This window comes from Canis lupus, chromosome 4 (genome assembly GCF_011100685.1).
Source record: "Canis lupus familiaris isolate Mischka breed German Shepherd chromosome 4, alternate assembly UU_Cfam_GSD_1.0, whole genome shotgun sequence".
In the NCBI taxonomy this organism is placed as follows: Eukaryota; Metazoa; Chordata; class Mammalia; order Carnivora; family Canidae; genus Canis; species Canis lupus.
In genome coordinates, this window is record NC_049225.1 from 58,854,736 (window position 1) to 58,875,056 (window position 20,321).

Below are 20,321 nucleotides of genomic sequence, written 5' to 3' on the forward strand. Positions count from 1 at the left end.
AAAATAAAAATTTTATCTTTAACCCATATGAGAAAGTACATAAAGCATAAATGTACAGTGTAATGAATACTTACAGGTAATGTCACTTTTCAACCTCCCCTTCTATGACATGACTGATGCTATGGAATCCCAGGAATCCCAACTGGAGTTAGCTGACTTCTCATCCTCAGCACATCATCATCCATTTACCAATAGTCAGATGTCCAGCAACTAACTAGCTCTTGGAGGAGATGTGAAATAACTATGAAAGAGAGGGGAGGCAGAGGGGAGCATCCCATCCCTAGATAAGAAAGCTACAAGCATGGAGAAAGTGAGGCTTTGATATATATGGAAGCTTTCCTATAGAATATAGAGCAAGTTAAGACAGTGGTTTATGACTTTGGCGGGGGGAGTCATACACCTTGTTGAGATTCTAAGGGAAGCTATAGATCCCCCTTCATAAAATTCATGTAAATGCATGCATGCTAAACTGTATGTGCAATTTCAGGAACAATCACAAAATCCATAAAGTTAATAGACCCTGGGTTGCAAAAGAACCTTTGGAAAGAGGAATGCAAGAATGTCTGCTTCTCATAGCATTGAACAATCTATAGATAGTGGATAGCCAACCCTGGCACTAAGGTTTGCATGCAAAATAAAGCAATGCAAAATCAGATTAGAGAGGTAAGCTACCAGACATTAAACGTCAGGCACCATGTGACTGGTGCAACACACACTATCTGATCGCAGCCTGGCCTTTGAAGATCACTGATAGGACCCAAACTGCTCATTCCTGATGCAACAATGTAAGCTGAATTCTCTACTGCTACGTGCTTCTTTGGCAAAAACTGGGACCTGGTAGCTGGAATAGAGATATTTTAGGGGATATCGAGGATGGAGAGGGATTCCTTCCCCTACCTCAGGACCTTCAGAAATATCTCCTGTTGCAGTTCTCTGCTGGATAAATGTGATCAGTCTTAAAATGATAGAGCTGGACCACATTTGGGGCATAAAGTGGAATGATCTGCAGAATCATTTTAGGGAGACGCTTAATTTGGATCTTCAGCAGGCAAGCCCATCAAAATGAGGAATGATGAGAGAACTGGGGTTGCTACAGAACTCACTGCTAAAGCAACACAAGCCTTGCATGGGCGGGTGGGCAGCAGAAGTCACCCAAGTGAAATGGAGGCATTCAGAGTTGGCCCCAAGTGGACATTAGTGACACAGTGCAATGGTTTATAAGTCACAGTGCCCCTGGCAATGAAACTGAAAGGCAAATTCCTAAGGATAGACAAGATTTGCTATTGGCAAACAGTGTCCAGGCTGACTCAAACCTACACAGGAGCCTCTCAAACGAGTACCTGAGTTCAAAGATCAAAAATGGGTGATGGGCCAGAACTGTCTGGTATGGCAAATACCACTTGAAAGTGAAATTGAGGCGATACGACTCTTGAAAGGGAAGTTCATCAGGAGGACTCCAATTTCAGAAGCTGGACTTACAAGTCAGGGAGGTAAGTTCCCAGACAAGGAACATGCAGCACCGTGTGACCGAACACGCACACTATCTGATTACAATCAGCACTCTGAAGATCACTAATAGGACCCGAACTGATCTTCTAGGATAAATTCTCTGATGTCTGTGCTGCTTTGGTAAAAACTGGGACCCAGTCGAAAGGCCCTGGGTGATCTGATCCCTCCTGAACTCTCCAGCTGCTTCGTGCACCAGCAGCACCTTTCCTTCCAGTTTTAACGGTCCTTGTCCAGTTCCCTGAAAGCACCATGTTCCTCTTTGCTTCAGAGCTTCCACATACACTATTCCTCTCTTCCCCTACTCAAGTCCTCATTTCTCAGATGTCAGCCATCGCTTCCTCAAGAAAACCTTCTCTGACTTCGTACTATACTGACCCAGACACTGCAGTCCCCAGTAACTTCTACTTTGTAACACATCACAATTGTGGTGTTTATTTGCATGTTTGTCTCTCTTCCTGCACTGAAGTTACATGAGAGATAGCTCAAACTCTTTTTTTCCCTCAAAATGGAGATGTCAGCAACATATTTTTTAAACTTTATTTTTGAAAAATCTTTAAGGTGGCAAAAATAATACAGAGTTTCCAATATACCTTTCACCTAGCTTTCACTTAATGTTAACATCTTACCCTAATACAACAATCAAAGCCAAAGTAATTAACTGGTGAAATCCTGTTTTTGGGCCTTTTTCTAATCCAGCATCCAGTTCAAGAGCTCACAGTATCTTTATTCTCTCTAATCTGTGAATGTTCCTTAGTCTTTCCTATTTATTTTATTTTATTTACTTATTTACTTATTTAGGGGAGGGAGAAGGGCAGAAAGAGAAGCCGTCTACCTGCTGAGCAGGGAGCCCCACATGGGACTCGATCCCAGGACCCTGGGATCACAACCCCAGCTGAAGACAGATGCCCAACCGATTGAGCCACCCAGGCACCCTTCAGTTTTGGCCATGGCCAGTCTTGTTCATGGCCCCGTACTTTTGAAGAATACTGGCCATTTATTTTGCAGTGTCTTTCAATTTGGGTTTTTCTAATCTTTCCTCATCTTGGAGGTTAATCCATTTTTGACAATGCCACAGAGGTCTCATTGTGCTTTATCGATGCATCATATTGGGAGATACATGGTGTCAATGTCTTATTACTAGTGATGTTAACTTAATGATATACATGGTTAAGGTGGTGCCTGCCAGTTTTCCTCACTAAAAAGTGACTACTTTCCCCTTTGCAGTTGGTATCTTGTAAGGGAAATACCTTGAAACCTTGCAAAATCTTGTTTTGTTCTTTAGAGAGAGAGAGAGTGCTAGCACAAGTGGGGAGGGAAGGGGCAGAGGGAGAGGGAGAAAGAGAATCCTAAGCAGGCTCCACGTCCAGCATGGAGCCCAATACTGGGCTCCATCTCACAACCCTGAGATCACGACCTGAGTGGAAATCAAGAGTCAATCACTTAACTGACCAACCCACTCAGGCGCCCTACAAAATCCTGTTTTTCATTATACTTTGACCTAACAATTTTAGCATCCATAGGTGTCTCCTGTCTGCAGCAATTATTACAATGATATTTGCCTAATGGTGATTTTTTTTTCTCTTTCCAACATTCCTTCTACATTTAACTGGGATTCTGTTGTGTATGGACTAATGGATTTTTTTTTATTCAATGGATTAGAACACATTACTGTCATTATTTATAGTATTGCTCAAAATATCCAAGATTTGGCCATTGAGAGCTCCTTCAAGTTGTTTCCTGTGTCCTTACAGTATGCCCCCATGCTTTCATTATCCACAATATATTTATTTTTTCAATCCTAATAGACATATTTTCAATTGCTAACCCCTACTCCTGTGAAAAACAAATTGACTGAGTAGAATCCAATATTTGTGTGCAGATCCTTTGTACTTTAGCTTTATTGTATCCCATCGAAATACTGTAACTTCAGTTATCTTTCTTACCTCCTTCAATGCAGTTGCATTCTTCATTTGAAATATAATTCGTTTGTTATCATTTGTATTCCATGTTGTTTCTCCTCATCACCTGACTGATTTTAATCATGTTTTAGGTATGAGGACCATTATTATAGTTCTAAGAGTGCCAGTTACACGAAAAGATACACTCAGAAGTCTCCTGCTTCCTTCATCCTTTATACCCTGTTATGATTTTCCCTTCTTTCCACAATATCCCTACCTAACATAAAGGAGATGTGGTTTATGTATACAATGGAATATTACTCAGCCATTAGAAACGATAAATACCCACCATTTGCTTCAATGTGGATGGAACTGGAGGGTATTATGCTGAGTGAAATAAGTCAATCGGAGAAGGACAAACATTATATGGTCTCATTCATTTGGGGAATATAAAAAATAGTGAAAGGGAATAAAGGGGAAAGGAGAAAAAATGAGCAGGAAATATCAGAAAGAGAGACAGAACATGAGAGACTCCTAACTCTGGGAAACGAACTAGGGGTGGTAGAAGGGGAGGTGGGCGGGGGGTGGGAGTGACTGGGTGACGGGCACTGAGGGGGGCGCTTGATGGGATGAGCGCTGAGTGTTATTCTATATGTTGACAAATTGAACACCAATAAAAAATAAATTTATAAAAAAAATATCCCTACCTACCCTCTGCAAACAACTAATCTCATTAATGCTGGCTCATCTTTACAAATGAGCACATGAATGTATATTTATTTATACCCACATCTTCCTTCTTACATGAAAAGTAGCACATTGCACATTGCACTTTGCCTTTGCACTGAACAGCATATCCTGGAAATCACTCAATATCGATTCAAAGATCTCCCTCATTCTTTTTTATGGCCAAGTAGGATTCAGTGTGAACATATTGTGGCTTATTCAGTCACTTTCTTAGAGATGTTTACATTTTTAGTATTTGCAATCACAATGCTGCCATGAAAAGTCACATGCAGGTGTATTTTTGTATGGTGGGAGGTGTATCTTCAGAGGAGATTCCCAGCGGTGGAATGTTGGATCAAAGAATAAGCACTTTTGAAGTCTGGTTAGGTGCTAACAAATTCCTGTCAAGGATTGTACCACTTTGCATCCCCACCAGCTGTGTAGGCATGCCTGTTCCCTACAGCCTAGACTAGCAGTGTGGTTCTATCTCCATTGTGCACCAGTCTGAGAGGTGATGTTCTATTGTTTTGACAGACATTTCTCTAATCATAGGTAAGTCTGCAGGTTTCATGTTTAAGGCCTATTTTTACAACTTAGTGTGTATGTGTGAGAGGAGAGTTGTCTATTCACGTCTCCTCAATTTTTCTATCAGGTTTTTAGTCCCTTGGATGTTTCATTCTTTATATAGTAGAAATATTAACACTTGGTCTATGATATGTGCTGAAAATGTTTTCTTCGAGTCTTCTTGGTTTTGTTTGTTTTTTTTTAATCGAAGATTTTATTTATTCATGAGAGACACAGAGAGAAGCAGAGACATAGGCAAAGGGTGAAGCAGATTCCCTGAGGGGAACCCGAGGCAGGACTTGATCCCAGGACTCTGGGATCACATCCTGAGTTGAAGGCAGACGCTCAACCACTGAGCCACCCAGGCGTCCCTCTCACAGTCTTTCGACTTCATGGTATTTCGTAAAAAGCGACTTTTTTTTTAATGTAGTCAAATGTACCAATCTTTTATTTCTTGTGGATTTTGCATCTATGTTTTCTTTTAGTAGTTGTATGGTTTCATTGATATTTAGACCCTGGATCTATTTGGAGTTTATTCTGCATTTGGTGTGAAGTATGAATCTATTTTCAACTTTTTCCAGTTGGCTCAGTACCATTGCTTAAAAAAGTCTATTTTGCCTGTGATTTGAGATTTTTCACACCCTCCCCACTGAGACCCAGGGAAGCATTTGACCCAAGAGCTTGGCAGGACATGGAAAGATTAACCAAGCTAATGAGATTCCATTCTAGGATATGAACTGAGAACAACTGTGAGAACAAGGCCTAAAAAACCAAAAGGGGAATAGGCTGGAGTGGTCACAGAGCAATAGGAAAGCAAAAAAATAAAAACAAGCCAAGGATCTTGGATGGTGACGAGACAGATTGAAGCAGGGAGAACAAGCAGCTCACAAGGCAGAAACAGAAGAGACAGTCCCTGGAATCACTTCGGCTCATCTGTGCCTCCAGAGGAAACCCTACCAGCAGGAACAGCCCACCCCAAATAAGCTCCTAAAAACTCGACGATGGACAAATGTGCAGTCAAGACAAAGGAGGAATTCTCAGCAAGTTAAAAAGGTTTATTGCCATTCCAAGCTTCAAATGATCCCAGGAGCTGGGGGTAATCCAGGGGTCAGTAGGTTGTCATGGAGGATGGGACGATGGGCGAACCCAGGAACCCGAGGTGAGTCCATCTCTCTTCGTTGGATCTTTGCTCCACAGAGCAGCTGCTGGTGGGTTCCAACTCTTCCGCATTTGCCCCATTCAGCCTGACAATGCTGCAAGGCTGGGGCAGGCAGCCTCATGATCCCTGCCACCGACAGCTCTGAGAGGCTGCCTCCCCCGTCCCTAGCCCTGCAAGAGCCTGCTCTGTGGGTCAGACCCTATGGATCCGGCCCTGCAGAGGGACAAACAACCCTGGAGGAGTTGTCTCAAGACTGAAAGGACAAGGAATGCATGTTCTTACATCAGAGGATGCAAACTGGCCACAGTGGGCCAGATTTCCCCTACTGACATGTCGGTTTTGCCCTTTTGGCCTGCACAGTGTTTTAAAAAAATCATCTGTTGCCAATATTTAAAAACTATAAGATTTCATATAAAAGTCTGGACTTCTGGCTTCTCCAAGGGAAAAAAATTTGAGACTATTTGGCAATACTGGGCCTACGGCATTCTCATGTGGCACCAACTGGCCACGGCTCTACCACAGCTGCCCCTATGGGCTGAATGCACCCTTTCTAACTCAGCCCAGGCCCCATCATCCCTGACAATATTCCCAAGCTCAAGCCTGGACATCAGCTGCCTTGTAACAATGCATATCTGCTGCTATAAAAGGCGGGGGGTGGGTAGGAAGACATGCCTGGAAACAGTATGCTCCTTGTCATCATCCTCACTCATTTAGGTCCTCGTGTTTGGCCCTGCAGGCACCTAGTCTGTAAACTTTCTTAAACACATAGGGCATTCTTAAATACCTCTCCCAGTGAAGCTCCACCACGTGCCCTGCCTCCCCCGGATACACTATGCTCCACTGTTTGCTGGGCAAAACTAGAAAAGAATACTGAATTAATCACAGAAGTTAATGGAGGAATAGACTGAGGTGAACTACTTCAGCCCCTTCCTCATAAGGGGGACAAAAGTAAAGCAAAAAGTGTTATTAATACTTCCATTCTGCTTTTAAGTCAGTGACCCAAAAAAATTTTTCTAAAGAAAATTACAAAGGTAACTTCTGAAAACTACAACTGGGTTGGTCTGAACTCAAGATCACAAAATACATTGGTCCCATTCCTTGATTGTTTAGAAAATGAATTAAGCTCTTAGAGAGAAAGTTATAGAGTCAAGGAGGGAAATGAAGCGGCCAGCCTGGCAGCTGCTGTGGGCTATCAGAGCTGCCAAGCCGCACCCCTAGGTCAGGGCTGCCCACCCATGCCATGCAGGTGGCACAAAATGATTCTCAGTGAGGGAAGTGGCATCATTGCAGAAAGGGCTTGAAGGGGTACAGAGAGTCAGGATTTGACCTCAGCAAATGCAAGACAGAAGAAGAGGGATACCTTTCTCAGGCCCCTTCTTTCTGCTATTGCTGGTGCCACATTATTTGCCCATCAGAGAGGCAGAGATCCTGACACAGCCCAGACGCTTCCCACCGCTGCTGAGGATGCCCTGGATGCGGTAGTGCCCAAAACTGAGCCAGGAGGGCAGCTCCATGTTGGGCAGGATGAATTCAGTCCGAGGCAGCGAGTAGATGCCCTGCAGGAAAACCAGTGGATCACAGGTCAGTGGAAGCCTACCGAGGGGACTCTCATGGAACTCTCCCAAAAGGGCCATGAACTGCCCTTTCTGCCACTACCCTGAGAGCCACATGAGACTGGGGATAGTCATAGCACTACAGAGCATGGAATGTTAGAGCTAACCGGCACTGGAGGTCATACTGCGGTTTAAGTCTCCCAACCCACAGATGGATCAACCAAAGCCCCCGAAATATAAGCATTTCAGGATAGATCACCCATAGACATCCAGATCTGTGGGAAGAGAATGCAAGAACCCTTCCTTCCAAGTCCCATGTGTTTACTCCAGCCACAGAAAGAATGCTCTCCTTTCCTATGTACTTACTGCCTTGATGGGACAGTGGCAGGGAAGCCCATAGGTGTGCAGAGGCTCCGGGCAGGGCTGTCCAGGGGGAATAAAAGTGTCAAGTACTTGGCAGATGTCTTCATAGGTGCAGCTACCAAGTTCTTCCACACATGGGACTTTGACCCAGAAACCAGCCAATTCCTTCTCCACAATTATTTCCACCTAGGGAGAAAGAGTTTGAAACAGTATAAGCTCCAAGGCAAACATACCAACTCCTCTACATTTTTAAAAGATCAGCATTTTATTTTGATCACGGAATTTTTGATCGATGGGGTCTTGGAGATATTCTGATCCAGAAGTGACCATGTGGCACATGTCCCAGTGTTATCCTTCCCGGTACCTATGGCAGATAATTAATGATTGTTGTGATATTCCGCTCCCCGCCCCCCCCCCCCCCCCCCCCCCACTGAACCATAGTCTTAAAATTCTTTAGGTAATCACTACCATAGGTTGAAGCTAACACTGGAGCTGAAATGCACTTGTCATGTAACTGCTAACTGGCACCACTTGCTAGACTTTCCTTCTCAGCCCCATCTTGGCTTCAAGAGCCCTTTCCTGTGTAGGACCTCAGGCAACAATTGCCAGCCGATTGGAGTAGAAACCTCTTTTCTATCCTTGGGTAAATTTTCTCTGTAGAGCTGTAAAAGAATTTAAAACAGTAGGAATTTATAGGGAGCTCACTTTGGGATTGATATAAAGGAAGATCTTCGTCACAATCATAGCTAGGATATAAAAGAAATACCCCCCAAGAAGTGGCAGGCTCTCCAGACTGAGTTGGGGAAGCCACCGAAGGACCCCATACTCAGAAGAAGCTGGATGAGAAGATCGATGATGTGCTTCACACCTCCATGCTGACATGATTCTACTCCTGTTCTAGAGGTTGCAGCTGAGCCGGAAGAGGCCAGGACTTCAAAGCAGACAGTCCCAGCTGTGCCTGCTGTGTGCCAGGCATTCACTAAGTGAGCTCTCTCTCTTGACCGTGTTTGTGCCCCACCAGCAACCCCTGCCCCCTGCCAAATGTATTAAGGGAAAACAGTAAGGAAAGGGAAGGGGGAGGTTAGCTCACTCGAACATCTGATTTCTTGTGGGTGTTATGGCAGGAAACCACAATTTTAGGGTCCCTTTCAGTTCTGAAATCCTAGCAATGTCATGTTTCCCAGCCTCCAGGCTCACTTGATTTAGGACTTTTGTCTTTAAGAGACAAATCCTGGATGGGCACTTATTCCCCTAGAGTCTGCTGGGCTTGGGCTGGCTCCCCAGCTTGTGGACTCAGTCTTCCAACAGCCCTAGATGTCAGGATCCAGGCTCAAGAGGAAGGGAGGCATCAGTGTACTCTGGATCCTGAGCAGATAGATTCAAATTGCTTTCTTCGCTGAACTCATGGCGCTCTGCTGACACACACAGTATCCCGCACCCCCACTCACACATGGTCCCCTGCCAGTCTGCCTCTGTGCTCTCCTGCCAAGCCTGCTCCAGCCCCTTTGCCTGGGAGAGCCAGAAGGCCTGGACTGGAAAGCTATCCCTGCCACTTCCTAGTATTGTGCCATTGCATTGAGCTACTTTGCTCAGTTTCCATTCCCTTGTCTCCAAAAGCAGGATATTTTAGAGTGCCAACCTCTCTCATAAGATCCCATCGAGTGAGACAATGCCTGTAAAATGCTTAGCACAGTGCCTGAAATCCAAACATTAACTCCTGCAGGACTACCTATCCTACCTTCTCCCTCAGCCAGTACCCCTTGTTTCTCCAGTATCCCAATGAAAATGGTTAAGTCAGTTATGCCCTGAACAGAAACGCCCAGATGGGGGGACCAGTGAGGGCCAAGTCCTGGCTGGGGTCCTCCTATCAGGCTAGAAGCCTATGGGGCTGTATCCACCAGAAGGAGCCATGCCTTGCCTACCCAGGCCAAAGACAGCACCGGAGGTACTCAGTAGGAGTGCATGGAACATAAGGCAATAGGTACTTTTGAGGCAGTGCCATGCCTTCCACTTGGGGATTGCATGGCTCAGTTCCCAGCCCCTGTTATCAATCTGCCTCCTCCTATGGCTCAGGAAAGCAAGCAAGGCTGAATAATAAGATACCATCAATCTCTCTAGTCCAAGACTTCCTTGCAAATTAGGTAGCTTGATTTAAATAAACTTCTGTCATGGGACCTGTCTCGACAACCAGACAGACAGAAGCTCTGACCAATAATCAGGGCTGGATCCCTGCACCTGCCAGGGCCTGTGAGCAAGTCCTCAGGTCTCCACCCCTCCATCCTGACAATGGAATATTTGGATCTCATGATCTCAAAGAGGCCTACCAGTCCTGACAACCTAAGAGTGAAAATTTCTTATGGGTTGAAAAGAAAGTCTTTATCTTGGCCTCTCCCACACAGATAGGCACACAGAAGCTCTAAATAAAGATACATGGGGAGCAGCTGAAGGGGAGCCACCTGATGCAACGGAAGGAGGCAGTTATAAACTGAGTACTGTAGGTACATGATTCTCGGGGGGAAAATAGGTCAAACTATCAGGCCTGAAAGCCACATCTAAAAGCCCAAAATTAGTGTATATGCCAAATAAAAAAGCGATTTATGATTCCTGAGGATGAGAAAACAAGGGTCTCAGAGACTGGAACTTGAGAGAGGGCCCACAGGAGGGAGTTATAAATTAAGCTGAATCCTATAAAGCAAGTCAAAAGAGGAAAGGGGAGCTCCTGGGTGGCCCCAGTCTTGCCCATGGCTCATGGAATCTGGGGCATCCAGCTTCTAAACATTGCAGCAGGGGCTAAATTCATCCAGGTCTGAGATGAGACTCTGATTAAAAAAATTCCACTTCAGCATGGTCAGCGGAAGAGAGGATGAGTTGGCTCTCCTGTTTGCAAGCTGTGTGGGCCTGGATCCCTCACTCTCCTCTCTGGGCCTCAGGAAAAAGAGATGGAAGACATTGAGGCCTCCAGGCTCATAAGGGGCTGTCTCTAGGGGATCTCTGCTGAGCAAGGGAAAGTTCTGGAGCACTCTCCTACAGACACACCAAGCACTAAGTCCACCTTCGTGCCTGAAAAAGTTCAAGAACAGGTAACAGCATAAGGACACCCAGCCTTGAATGTGCTAGTAACTACGCGACCTGGGCAAGCTGCACCCTTCTATGAGCCTCAGCACCCCTGATCTGTAAAACGAGGCTCATCACCTTTTCTCCTACACAAGTGTTCAGGGGCTTTCATTTGATAGCTAATATGCATATTACCTGAAAAGTGAAAAGAACTAAACTGAAAATATACAAGAGAAATGTTAAGAGCAAGGGAAGGAGCAGAGGCAATCCAAGCACAGTTTTTATAAAGTACAATGGCCCAAACTTAAGTATGACAGGTCATAAAGTATCAGGAAAGGGGTGGGGGTCCATCTTAATGGCCTTCGAAAAAACCAAGAAAAGCAGGCCAGGGGCAGAAAGAGTTCACCAATCAAAAGTGAAGCATCACAGAAATGCCAGCATTCTGCACAACAGTGACAGCAGAACAAGCATGATGGCACCTGCCATAGAGCCCAACACTCCAGACTCAGCAGAAAGAGCACGGAAATGGCATTTGTGTGACCCTGGTAGATTATCGCTTGAAGTATAGCTAAAGGAAATGTAATGATCTAGCCTGGAGAAGACTTGGAGGGAGGTACAGAGGAAGGCAGGGCCCAAGAGCTGTCCACACATCCCGGGCTTCTGTCCAAGTCAGAGGGGCCACAGGAACAGACTGACACTAATTGAACTATTAACAAGAGTTAACATGTAGCGAGCAGGTCTTGCGTGTCAGGTTATGTAAAAAAGCACACTGCATGTTATCAGCCCAGTTATGTCCACAAGCAACCTAGAAGGTAGAGGCTGTGATTCAGCCAGGGGGAAGAGTAGTTACCAGGACACATTCCACATCAGAAGCCTTTTAAAGAATCAGAACAAAACTGGTGCCAGAATAGATCTGCACCTGGGCAAGCTGAAGGGCATATAAGAATATGTTGTGGGGCATCTGGGTGGCTCAGTGGTTGAGCATCTGCCTTCGGCTCATGTCGTGATCCTGGGGTCCTGGGATCAAGTCCTGCATCAGGCTCCCTGCAGGAAGCCTGCTTCTCCCTCTGCCTATGTTTCTGTCTCTCTCTCTGTGTGTCTCCCATAGATAAATAAATAAAATCTTTTTAAAAATGTTATAAAGAAAGCAGTTGAAAGTAGTGAGAGGGACTACAATGTATGGTGTTACAATAGATATATGAAAAGCCTCTATTGTTCTGTAGAAAAGCATGTAAACAGCCACTCCCATAAGAGGCAACAGACATGATCAAACTGGCTAATCCCAAAGTAAATACAAAAGCAACAAAATTGGGATGACTGGGTGGCTCAGTGGCTAAGCATCTGCCTTCATTTCAGGGCCTGATCCCAGAATCTCAGGATGGAACCCCACAACAGGGTCCCCACAAGAAGCCTGCTTCTTTCCCTGCCTATGTCTCTGCCTCTCTCTGTGTGTCTCTCATGAATAAATAAATAAAATACTTAAAAAAAAAAGGCAACCAAATTAATGAAAAGACATCGAACCTCACTAGGGATGACATAAAATAGTGGAAAACATTATTAGAAAATGCTCAGAATCAAATCTGTGAAAAAAGGCAAATCTGTTGCTGGCCATCTGTTGGGAGAGGATATATGGAGTTCAAATATCTGGAGGCACTTTGGCAATATGTACCTAAAGACCTAAAAAAATCTGTGCCTAAAAATAAATAAATAATTAAATAATAAATAAATAAAATAAAGTCTCTGTCTAGATAATCAGAAAAGTACAAAAAGATACATGACAAGGATAATGTTGGCAAAGGTGTTTATAACAGCCAAAAAATAAACAAAGCCAAACAAACAAACCAAAAACTGCCCTAGAAACAAATTAAATGTCTGACAATAGATTTGTTAAGTACACCAGGACAGATCTACAACCGAATATTTCTGCCATTAAGAAGAGTTAGGTAAACTGATGCCAAATGCCACAGAAAGAGGTATAGAACCTACAGTATGATGCTAAAAAAAAAAAAAAAAAAGCAAGTTTATTTTTTTAAGATTTTATTTATTTGAGAGAGAGTGAGTAAGAGCAGTGGGGAGGGGCAGAAGGAGAAGCAGACTGCCCACTGAGTGGAGAGCCCAACGCAGGGCCCGACCCCAGGACCCAGGATCACAACCCGAGCCAAAGGCAGATGCCCAACCAACTGAGCCACCCATGCACCCCCAAAAAAGCAAGTTTAATAGCACATGCCATAAAAATCCACTATTGTAAATGTACATATATTTACAACGCAAATGTACATATATTTACAAATGTAGAAAATATTCTGACGATTATGTAAATAGCAGTGACTACCTCATGAGGAGGCACATTGCAGGACACGTTTACAAGGTACACTGCTTCTTATTTTCATACATATCCACTCAAAATTAATATGCATGTTATATGTGATTGTATGAGGGACAGCTCCAAATCCTAGCCTACCAAATGTTTAAAGTGCCTACCCCTTATCACTGGGTAGTTGAGATTTCAGGGGATGTATCTCCCCCACTTTTTGAGAATTTGTAATTTCTAAAGTGACTACATATCACTAAGTGACATCCCTGTTTTATAATTCACAACAGCATCAAAACAAAATTGCCCAACTGGAGTAGAATTCACACATCCTTTGCTGCTCTGTGATTCCAGGATTGCAGAATTACTCACGGTCACCTGAGCATACATCCCTAAGGGGCCCCGCCAGCTGGCCCATGCCACTTCCCTCCAGCACCTCCACAACCCTGCCCACTTCCAGGCTCACCTTCTGAGGATCGTTGAGGGGGACACTGGTCCGGACCTCGAAGCCGAAAGTCATGTTCCCAGGAAAGAGAACAGGGTCAGGTAGCAGAGACAGGCTTCTGAACAACACAGGGTCCTTCGCCCTATCGCAGTTGTTCCAGAAAAAGCTCCCGGACTTGGGTGGCTGAAGAAAATCAGACAGAAAGAAAAGAAATGTTGACAAAAGGAACGCTCACAGGGCAGAAGCATCAACAGAACAGGCTATGGATGGTGTGACAGTGGGCGAGGCACTTCCCCTCCTTGAGCTTTTATCTGCACTTCTGTATCTGTTAGCCCAGGATAACACCTTGGTACCCATCTCCAAGGTAGTACTATACCAGAAAACTCAAAAAAATATAATCTCCCCAAAGTGTGCTGTAAACTAGAAAGCACAAGATGTCAGATCTTGAGCTTCAAAACCGGTGAACAACCACATCCACCCTTGGTTGGTGCCTTCTCTGACCTCCACTCTCAGCCCCCCACCCCTCCACCCCTCTCCAGCCAGCCCTGGCATCTCCTAAGAGGGAAGTTCCTGGAGGGTTCACCTTTGCAGCCTCATACCCAGATCTTATTCATGTCACACCCCATGCCCAATCCAGGGCCAGGAATAATTGGAAACTAACACAGTGGGAAACCCCTACCCTCAAGGAGTATGCAATCAGCTCGGGAGGGAATAGGACACACGGAGAGAAACACCCAGTGGGGCGCTTGTCGATGAATCCTAGTGAACAAGCTTCCCCAATCCTAACCAGTGCTTCCTGCCTCCTATCCCATTGCCCATACCCTGTCCCATCTGAATCACCATCCTCCCCTTTGCTGAGCCACTTTCTCTTCTTCTTCAACATCCCCTAGAGGTCTCTAGATTTCACCATCTTGTCTGGCTACACAAGACCGCTGACTCCCCACTCCCACAGAACCTGCCTACTCGTCTATGATCTTTAACACTTCCTACACCGTGCAGACTCTGCCCACCCACCTGCACCTTTCCCAGCCCCCTGAAGGCCACCTAAGAAACACTTTAGGCATTCCCACTATGTGCATCCCATCTTAGAAGGAATACCTGCCAGCCCCACACCTCCAACTGACCCCGTCGTCAACACAGCCAACTGGGCTGAAAGGAAACTTCTAACCCAAGCGAGGCTGGCAGATTCTCTTTGCCTCTGGGAAATGGAGGTTGAGGCACAAATCACTTAGAAGGCTTTCTGCCGTCATTGGGTCATAATACTTGGGATAAGGTCAGAGCACCTAGACCTGTGACCCACGACCAAGCCAAAGTTTGGGAAGAGACAAGAACTAAGGGCTCTGCTGGTCTCTGGAAGAGAGAACAGAAGTGTCCCCTCCCCAACCCCACCCCTGTCCAAATAGGCAATATGGGGTTAGCAGTGAAAGGCAGGACTCTGGAGTGAGATATAGGGTAAATCAGACCTTGAGTCAACAGGCCTGGCTCAGCCACAGCATCACATGATTCTATAGGCCAGTTCCCCTTTGGCGCTCCAATTTCCACATCTTTTAAGTGGAGGCTTTATACTTTCCTCTTAGGGATGTGAAGATGAGAGCGTGCATGTAAGCTCTTAACAATGCCAGGCCCAAAGCATGAGCTGGCTCACTGAATGAAAGCCATTTTTATGGCCCAGCCTCCACTTCCTGCCATTAGTTCCAAGAGATTCCTTGTATACCTGGAGTAAACTTCCCTTTAGTTGAGCTCCTTGGAATGAGTTTCTGTCCCTTGGAATGAAATGTAATGACATGAGTAAGAAGAACAGGACAGGGTCTGATTCATGCCTGCGTGCCCCACAGCCCCTTACACAGGGTAGGTGCCGATAAATGTTTCCTTCAGTATTCATCCCACAAATATTTATGGAGCAATGATCACGGGCCCTGGACTAGGTTTGTGTTCATAGTGGTAAACAATTAGAAATGTTCTTGCCCTGCCTTGAGGAGCTTAGAGTCTAAAGCCAATAAATGTTACCCACCATGATTTCAGAGCACCGGAAAAGAAATGAACAGAGGTAATGTTGAGAGGAACAAAGGACTTACTTAAACAGGGTAGTAAGGGAATGATACTTAAGCTGGACCCCTGCAGGATGAGAAGTCGGCCATGTAAGTAGAGAGAGAAAGATTGTTCTATCCAGGCAGAGACTACATGGGCAAAGGCCCTGTGGTAGGAAGTTTCGCTGGCCTGGCTGGGCACTATAAGAAGGCTATTGGGCTACATGTAGCAGATGACTGACCCAGATGAGGCTGGAGGGGAGGCAAGGTCATTTAATGTACGACCTCGTAGGTCAAAACTGGGACCCTGGATTTACTGTAAGTGCAACAGAACCCCATTGCAAGAGAGTGCCACGCTCTGGTTCATGGTTGAGAATGGACTGGAGAGGAACAAGTCTGGAAGGGGGAGACCAGTTAGGAGGCCATTGTCAAATGAAAGAATGCCTGGACTTAAGAGTTGGGCTGGAAGGCAGGTAGGAGGACTAGCCATTTTCTGGGGCTGTTTTCACAGATTCTGAGGCACCCTGCTTCACATCGAGGGCTGATTCCAGGCTGGGGCAGGTGTCCCGAGCGTCCTGTTGGAGATGAAGAATTCCCTCCCTTCTTCTAAGCTACCTTTTCCTTCAGCCCCTGAGGGAGGCAGAACAACAGAGTTTTCCCCCATGCCTGACTAGAAGCCGCTCTGGCAAAGATTTCTGCAGCTGGGTCCAGCCTCGTCTGGAAGAGGAGGCACAGAGGATTAGCAATGCCCACTAAGGGCCAGACCTGGCACAGGAGCTCCTCTGACCTGTGCATGATACGTTCCCAGATCCCCAGTGGATGCCTGAAACCACACATAGTACTAAACCCTATATATTCTATGGATTTTCTTCTATGCATGCTTTTTTTTTATACATACCTATGATGAAGTTTAATTTATAAATTTGGCACAGTAAGAGATTAACAACCATAACTAATAGAAAACAGAACGATCATTAACACCACACTGTAACAAAAGTTATGTAAGTGTGGTCTCTCTCCCTCTCAAAATATCTTACTGTACGGCACTCACCCTTCTTCTCGTGATGATGTGAGACGAGAAAGTGCCTGTGTGATGAGATGAGGGGAGGTGGGTGATGCAGGCATTGTGATATAGCATTAGGGCTACTATTAAACATCTGATGAAGTCAGAAGGGGCATCATCTGCTTCCAGCCTGCGACTCACTGGGCTTACAGACCACAGAAGGCAAAACCACAGACAAGGGAGAGACTACTGTATTTGCCATCCCCAGGATAGGCCAACACGTGGGAAGAGGCAACAGAGGGCAGAGGGAAAATGCACAGCTCTGGAGGCAAAAATACAGGTATATATCATATCACAGACCCGGGTTCCAATCATACCTCAGCCACTCACACGAGCTGAGGCCCTGGACAAAGTTACCCTCTTGAGGTTGTTTCCTCATCTATTAGATGGACATAATTATATCTTCTCACAGGGCTGCTGGGAAAATGAGAAGTATGCACAGAAAGTACAGTCGCCACGCCTCAAGCCTGGCAAACCATGAAAACACAAGACTGAGAACCTGTCACAGACCAGAGGAGACTGGGGTGGCCTGATGACAGATGCACTGTGCTACCTTGGACTGGATCCTGGAACACAAAGAGGACATTCATGGGAAAACTGGTGAAATCCAATAAAGTCTAGAGTTTTAGGTAATGCTGATGAACCAATGCTAGTTTCTCAGTTTGGGCAAATGCACAATGGTAATACGAGCTGTTAACATCGGGGAAACTGGGTGGGGAGTTTATGAGAGAACTCTGTGTTATCTCTGCAACTTGTCTGTAAATCTAAAATTATTCCCCCAAAAAAGCTTATTAGAAAAAAAAAAAAAAGCACACAACTCAACACATAGCACAGAGTATGTACACAATAAATGACAGTCATTATACAGTGTCACAGAGTCTATTAAGCACCTACCGTATGCCTGCACGGGATTAGACATTCTCCCCGCTGTCTGATGCCGGTCATAGCCCAGCAACACAAGAGTGGTTAACACGAGAAGAGGAAATAAAACAAGTTTCCAGATGCTTAAGTTGTTACCATCACCCCACTGCCCTTATCTGGCTCCTGGTCTCAGGCACCAGACTCTGAATCACATGAGCCCAGAGAAAACTGAAAGTGCCTTTTGCTGTACATCACAGGTGGCACCTATTCTCTACCGGCCTGAGCAAGGTGGGTGAACTCTATGATGTCTCAGGGCCTTTCCAAAAGTGCTGATCTAAAACCCTCTGGTCTGGGATGGCATCCATGGTCAAGACATAGGAGAGACTGGGGATGCAGGCCAAGTCCGAGGTCTAGCTCGACTCCACCTCATAGCGGTCAGCCCTGGAGCCAAGAGAAACATTCTCAACCTATACTCAGGGACACACTGGGAGTCCTTCTCGTCTTGGCCTCTAGGCCAAGAGGTCCTTATGCTTTCATTCAACAGGAAAAATAAAATAGACCCCTTGGCCCCCGGGGGCAGGGTGAGGCCGAGTCTACCGGCTTGTATCACTTTACCTGTTACTTTAGCCCCTTTCCAACCATGAAAGCATTTCCCTTCACCCACACCCATCTGAGAAAGGCAGGCTGGTATCATCATGTCCATTTTACAGATGAGGAGACCATCTGTGTCTTGCCCACAGCTATGCAGCAAAGAGACAAATGCAACTAGGCTTCTCCAGGTCTCAGAAAGGCAAACTTCCCCTTCCCAAGGGTCTGGAGCATGGGGTGAGTGAAAAGTGAAGACTCTTCCGTGGCCTGTAATCAGAAGCAGTGGGTCACAGGGCTGGATCTCTGTCACCAGAAGAACAGGTCTGGGCCTACCTGCCTCTCAAACCCACGCTTGTCACGACAAGCTGAGCCACAGAGAAGACAGAAGGGGAAGGGATGAGTGCCAGGCCTTTTTATGGGAGGTGGAAGGCGGGGGCAGGTAAACAAGGCTGAGTCTCTGGGCCTGAGAGCAGTTCCTTAGCCTTGCAGTTCTGCCAAATTTCACTCGGATGTTCGATATTCCGAAAGAGAGCAAGAGGGTAGAGACCTAAGGGAGATGAACCTTCCCTAAAAGTGGAGCAGAACAAGGCCTAATAGCCCACGTTCACTATACAGATGGGTTAACCGAGACTCAAGAGAGAAAAGGACCCACTCGGAGTCCCACAGATAGTGACTTTGGGAGGCTCTGCAGAGGAGAAGGAATTCTAGAAAGCAGAGTAGCCACCCCCATAATCCCACCCCAACCGGACCGGCGAGCTGGAAGCAGCCCCGAAAGGAGCGAGGGCGGGCGGGAGTGGGGGGCACACTCACCCTTCTCTGGTGGACGCGTGAAGGGTCCGCAGGGCCGGCGAGAAGCAAGCCCAAGACGATCAGGAGCACAGCATCCACCTGGGAGGCCATTGTAAAGAGCGGGTCCGTGCAGGGTTACTAGGTCTGTGGCGGCGGCGGCGCCCTTAAATGCTAGCCTTCGTTGGTTATGCAAAGCTGGGCATTGCTATGCAAAACCGAGCGCCGCCGCTTCCAGGTTTGCCCCGCCCAGTGGGGGGACCAGAGATTGCGGGGCCTGCGGTTGGGTAGGTCTCTCCCGACAAACCCCCAGCGGAGGTTCCTCCTCCAGCCCCCGCCTCCAGGCACCGCCGTGCAGCCCCTCCTTCGGGCGGGAGACTGCGGAGCGGGGGGACGACGGGGGCGGGGCCGGGCCGGGGGGCGGAGCCAGAACTGCAGTTGCTAAACCGACGCAGTGACCTTAGCTGCGGAAAAGCCTTTTTGTTTTGAAACCCGCGTGCATTCTTTGACCGAATGTCATGCTCCCTGTCCATATTACGTTTTCCTGTATCCGTGTTCCGAATCACTGTGTTTTTTCAATAATTATAATCACAATTGTAATAACCGAGAGCAAGTGCTTTAATGCATGCTAAGCACGTTAAACGCCTATGAGAAATCTTTTTGCCCCATCTTAGCACTGAGGAAGACATACATACACCGTGGGGTTTAGCTTTGCCAAGGTCACAGAGCTGGGAAGTGATAGAGCAAGGATATATAGCCCATCTGCTTATGTAGCCCATCAGCCAAGATTTTGTTAAGCTATAATGCTTTTAAGTTTTGCTTTTTAAAAAAGCAATAGGGATATTATTCCTGCCAAATCACCACTAGATTGTAAACCCTGCAAGGGGTGGGACTATGAGTTTTGGTCACTAACATGGACCTGACCCATAATGAGCAATCAACCTTTGTTGAATAAATGAATACATAAGTAGAATTTAAAACTTACCTAATCAGCTTTTTTAAAATATTTTTTTTTAATTTTGTAATTAATTTTAGATTTACAGAAAAGTCACCTGGATGGTGTATGCAACTGATGAATCACTAAACTCTACCTCTGAAACTAATAATACACTACATGTTAACTAATTGATTTTAAGTTTTAAAAAAGATCAGGGTATTCTTATAAAAACGAGGAAACTGGCATTGGTACGTTGCCAGACTTTATCCAATCTTTTAATATGCTTTAAGTTTTTACTTAAATTTCAGTTTAATATTAATAAAATACAGTGTAATATTACTTTCAGGTGTGCAATATAGTGATTCAACACTTTCATACGTCACCCAGTGCTCAGCACAGCAAGCACTCTCCTTAATCCCCATCACCTATTTCACCCCATGCACCCTCTCTGCTAACCCTCAGTTTGTTCTCTAAAGT

The 20,321-nt window shown here is 45.7% G+C and overlaps 2 protein-coding genes across 6 annotated transcripts in view; one reads left to right on the plus strand and one right to left on the minus strand.

The window, feature by feature from the left end:
• SLC36A3 (solute carrier family 36 member 3) overlaps nucleotides 1-17,276 on the plus strand; it is a 47,952-nt gene extending 30,676 nt beyond the window's left edge. For 2 of the 5 annotated variants that reach the window (XM_038534981.1, XM_038534979.1), the window contains one exon: nucleotides 17,085-17,275. In XM_038534981.1, coding sequence (XP_038390909.1) covers nucleotides 17,085-17,205 — 121 coding nt within the window. In that variant the 3' untranslated portion in view covers nucleotides 17,206-17,275. Of the gene's footprint in view, nucleotides 1-8,673; nucleotides 8,702-17,084 lie in introns of those variants that run through there. The other 3 variants (XM_038534980.1, XM_038534983.1, XM_038534982.1) reach the window with 3 other exon arrangements.
• On the minus strand, nucleotides 5,729-19,294 carry GM2A (GM2 ganglioside activator). Its single transcript, XM_038534984.1, has 4 exons — nucleotides 18,932-19,294; nucleotides 13,604-13,765; nucleotides 7,776-7,958; nucleotides 5,729-7,412 (listed from the first exon to the last, which is right to left on the minus strand). The coding sequence occupies exons 1-4, from the start codon at nucleotides 19,019-19,021 to the stop codon at nucleotides 7,257-7,259; spliced, it is 591 nt and encodes a 196-aa protein (XP_038390912.1). The 5' UTR covers nucleotides 19,022-19,294; the 3' UTR covers nucleotides 5,729-7,256.
• Between the last annotated feature and the right edge of the window lie 1,027 nt (nucleotides 19,295-20,321).

Coding starts and splice junctions, on each gene's coding strand:
- GM2A (XM_038534984.1), bottom strand. CDS start 19,021: ATGGCCTCCCAGGTGGATGCTGTGCTCCTGATCGTCTTGGGCTTGCTT. Junction 13,766..18,931: donor CACGCGTCCACCAGAGAAGG/GTGAGTGTGCCC, acceptor GATTTTCTTCAG/CCACCCAAGTCCGGGAGCTT. Junction 7,413..7,775: donor GCCACTGTCCCATCAAGGCA/GTAAGTACATAG, acceptor GTTTTCCTGCAG/GGCATCTACTCGCTGCCTCG.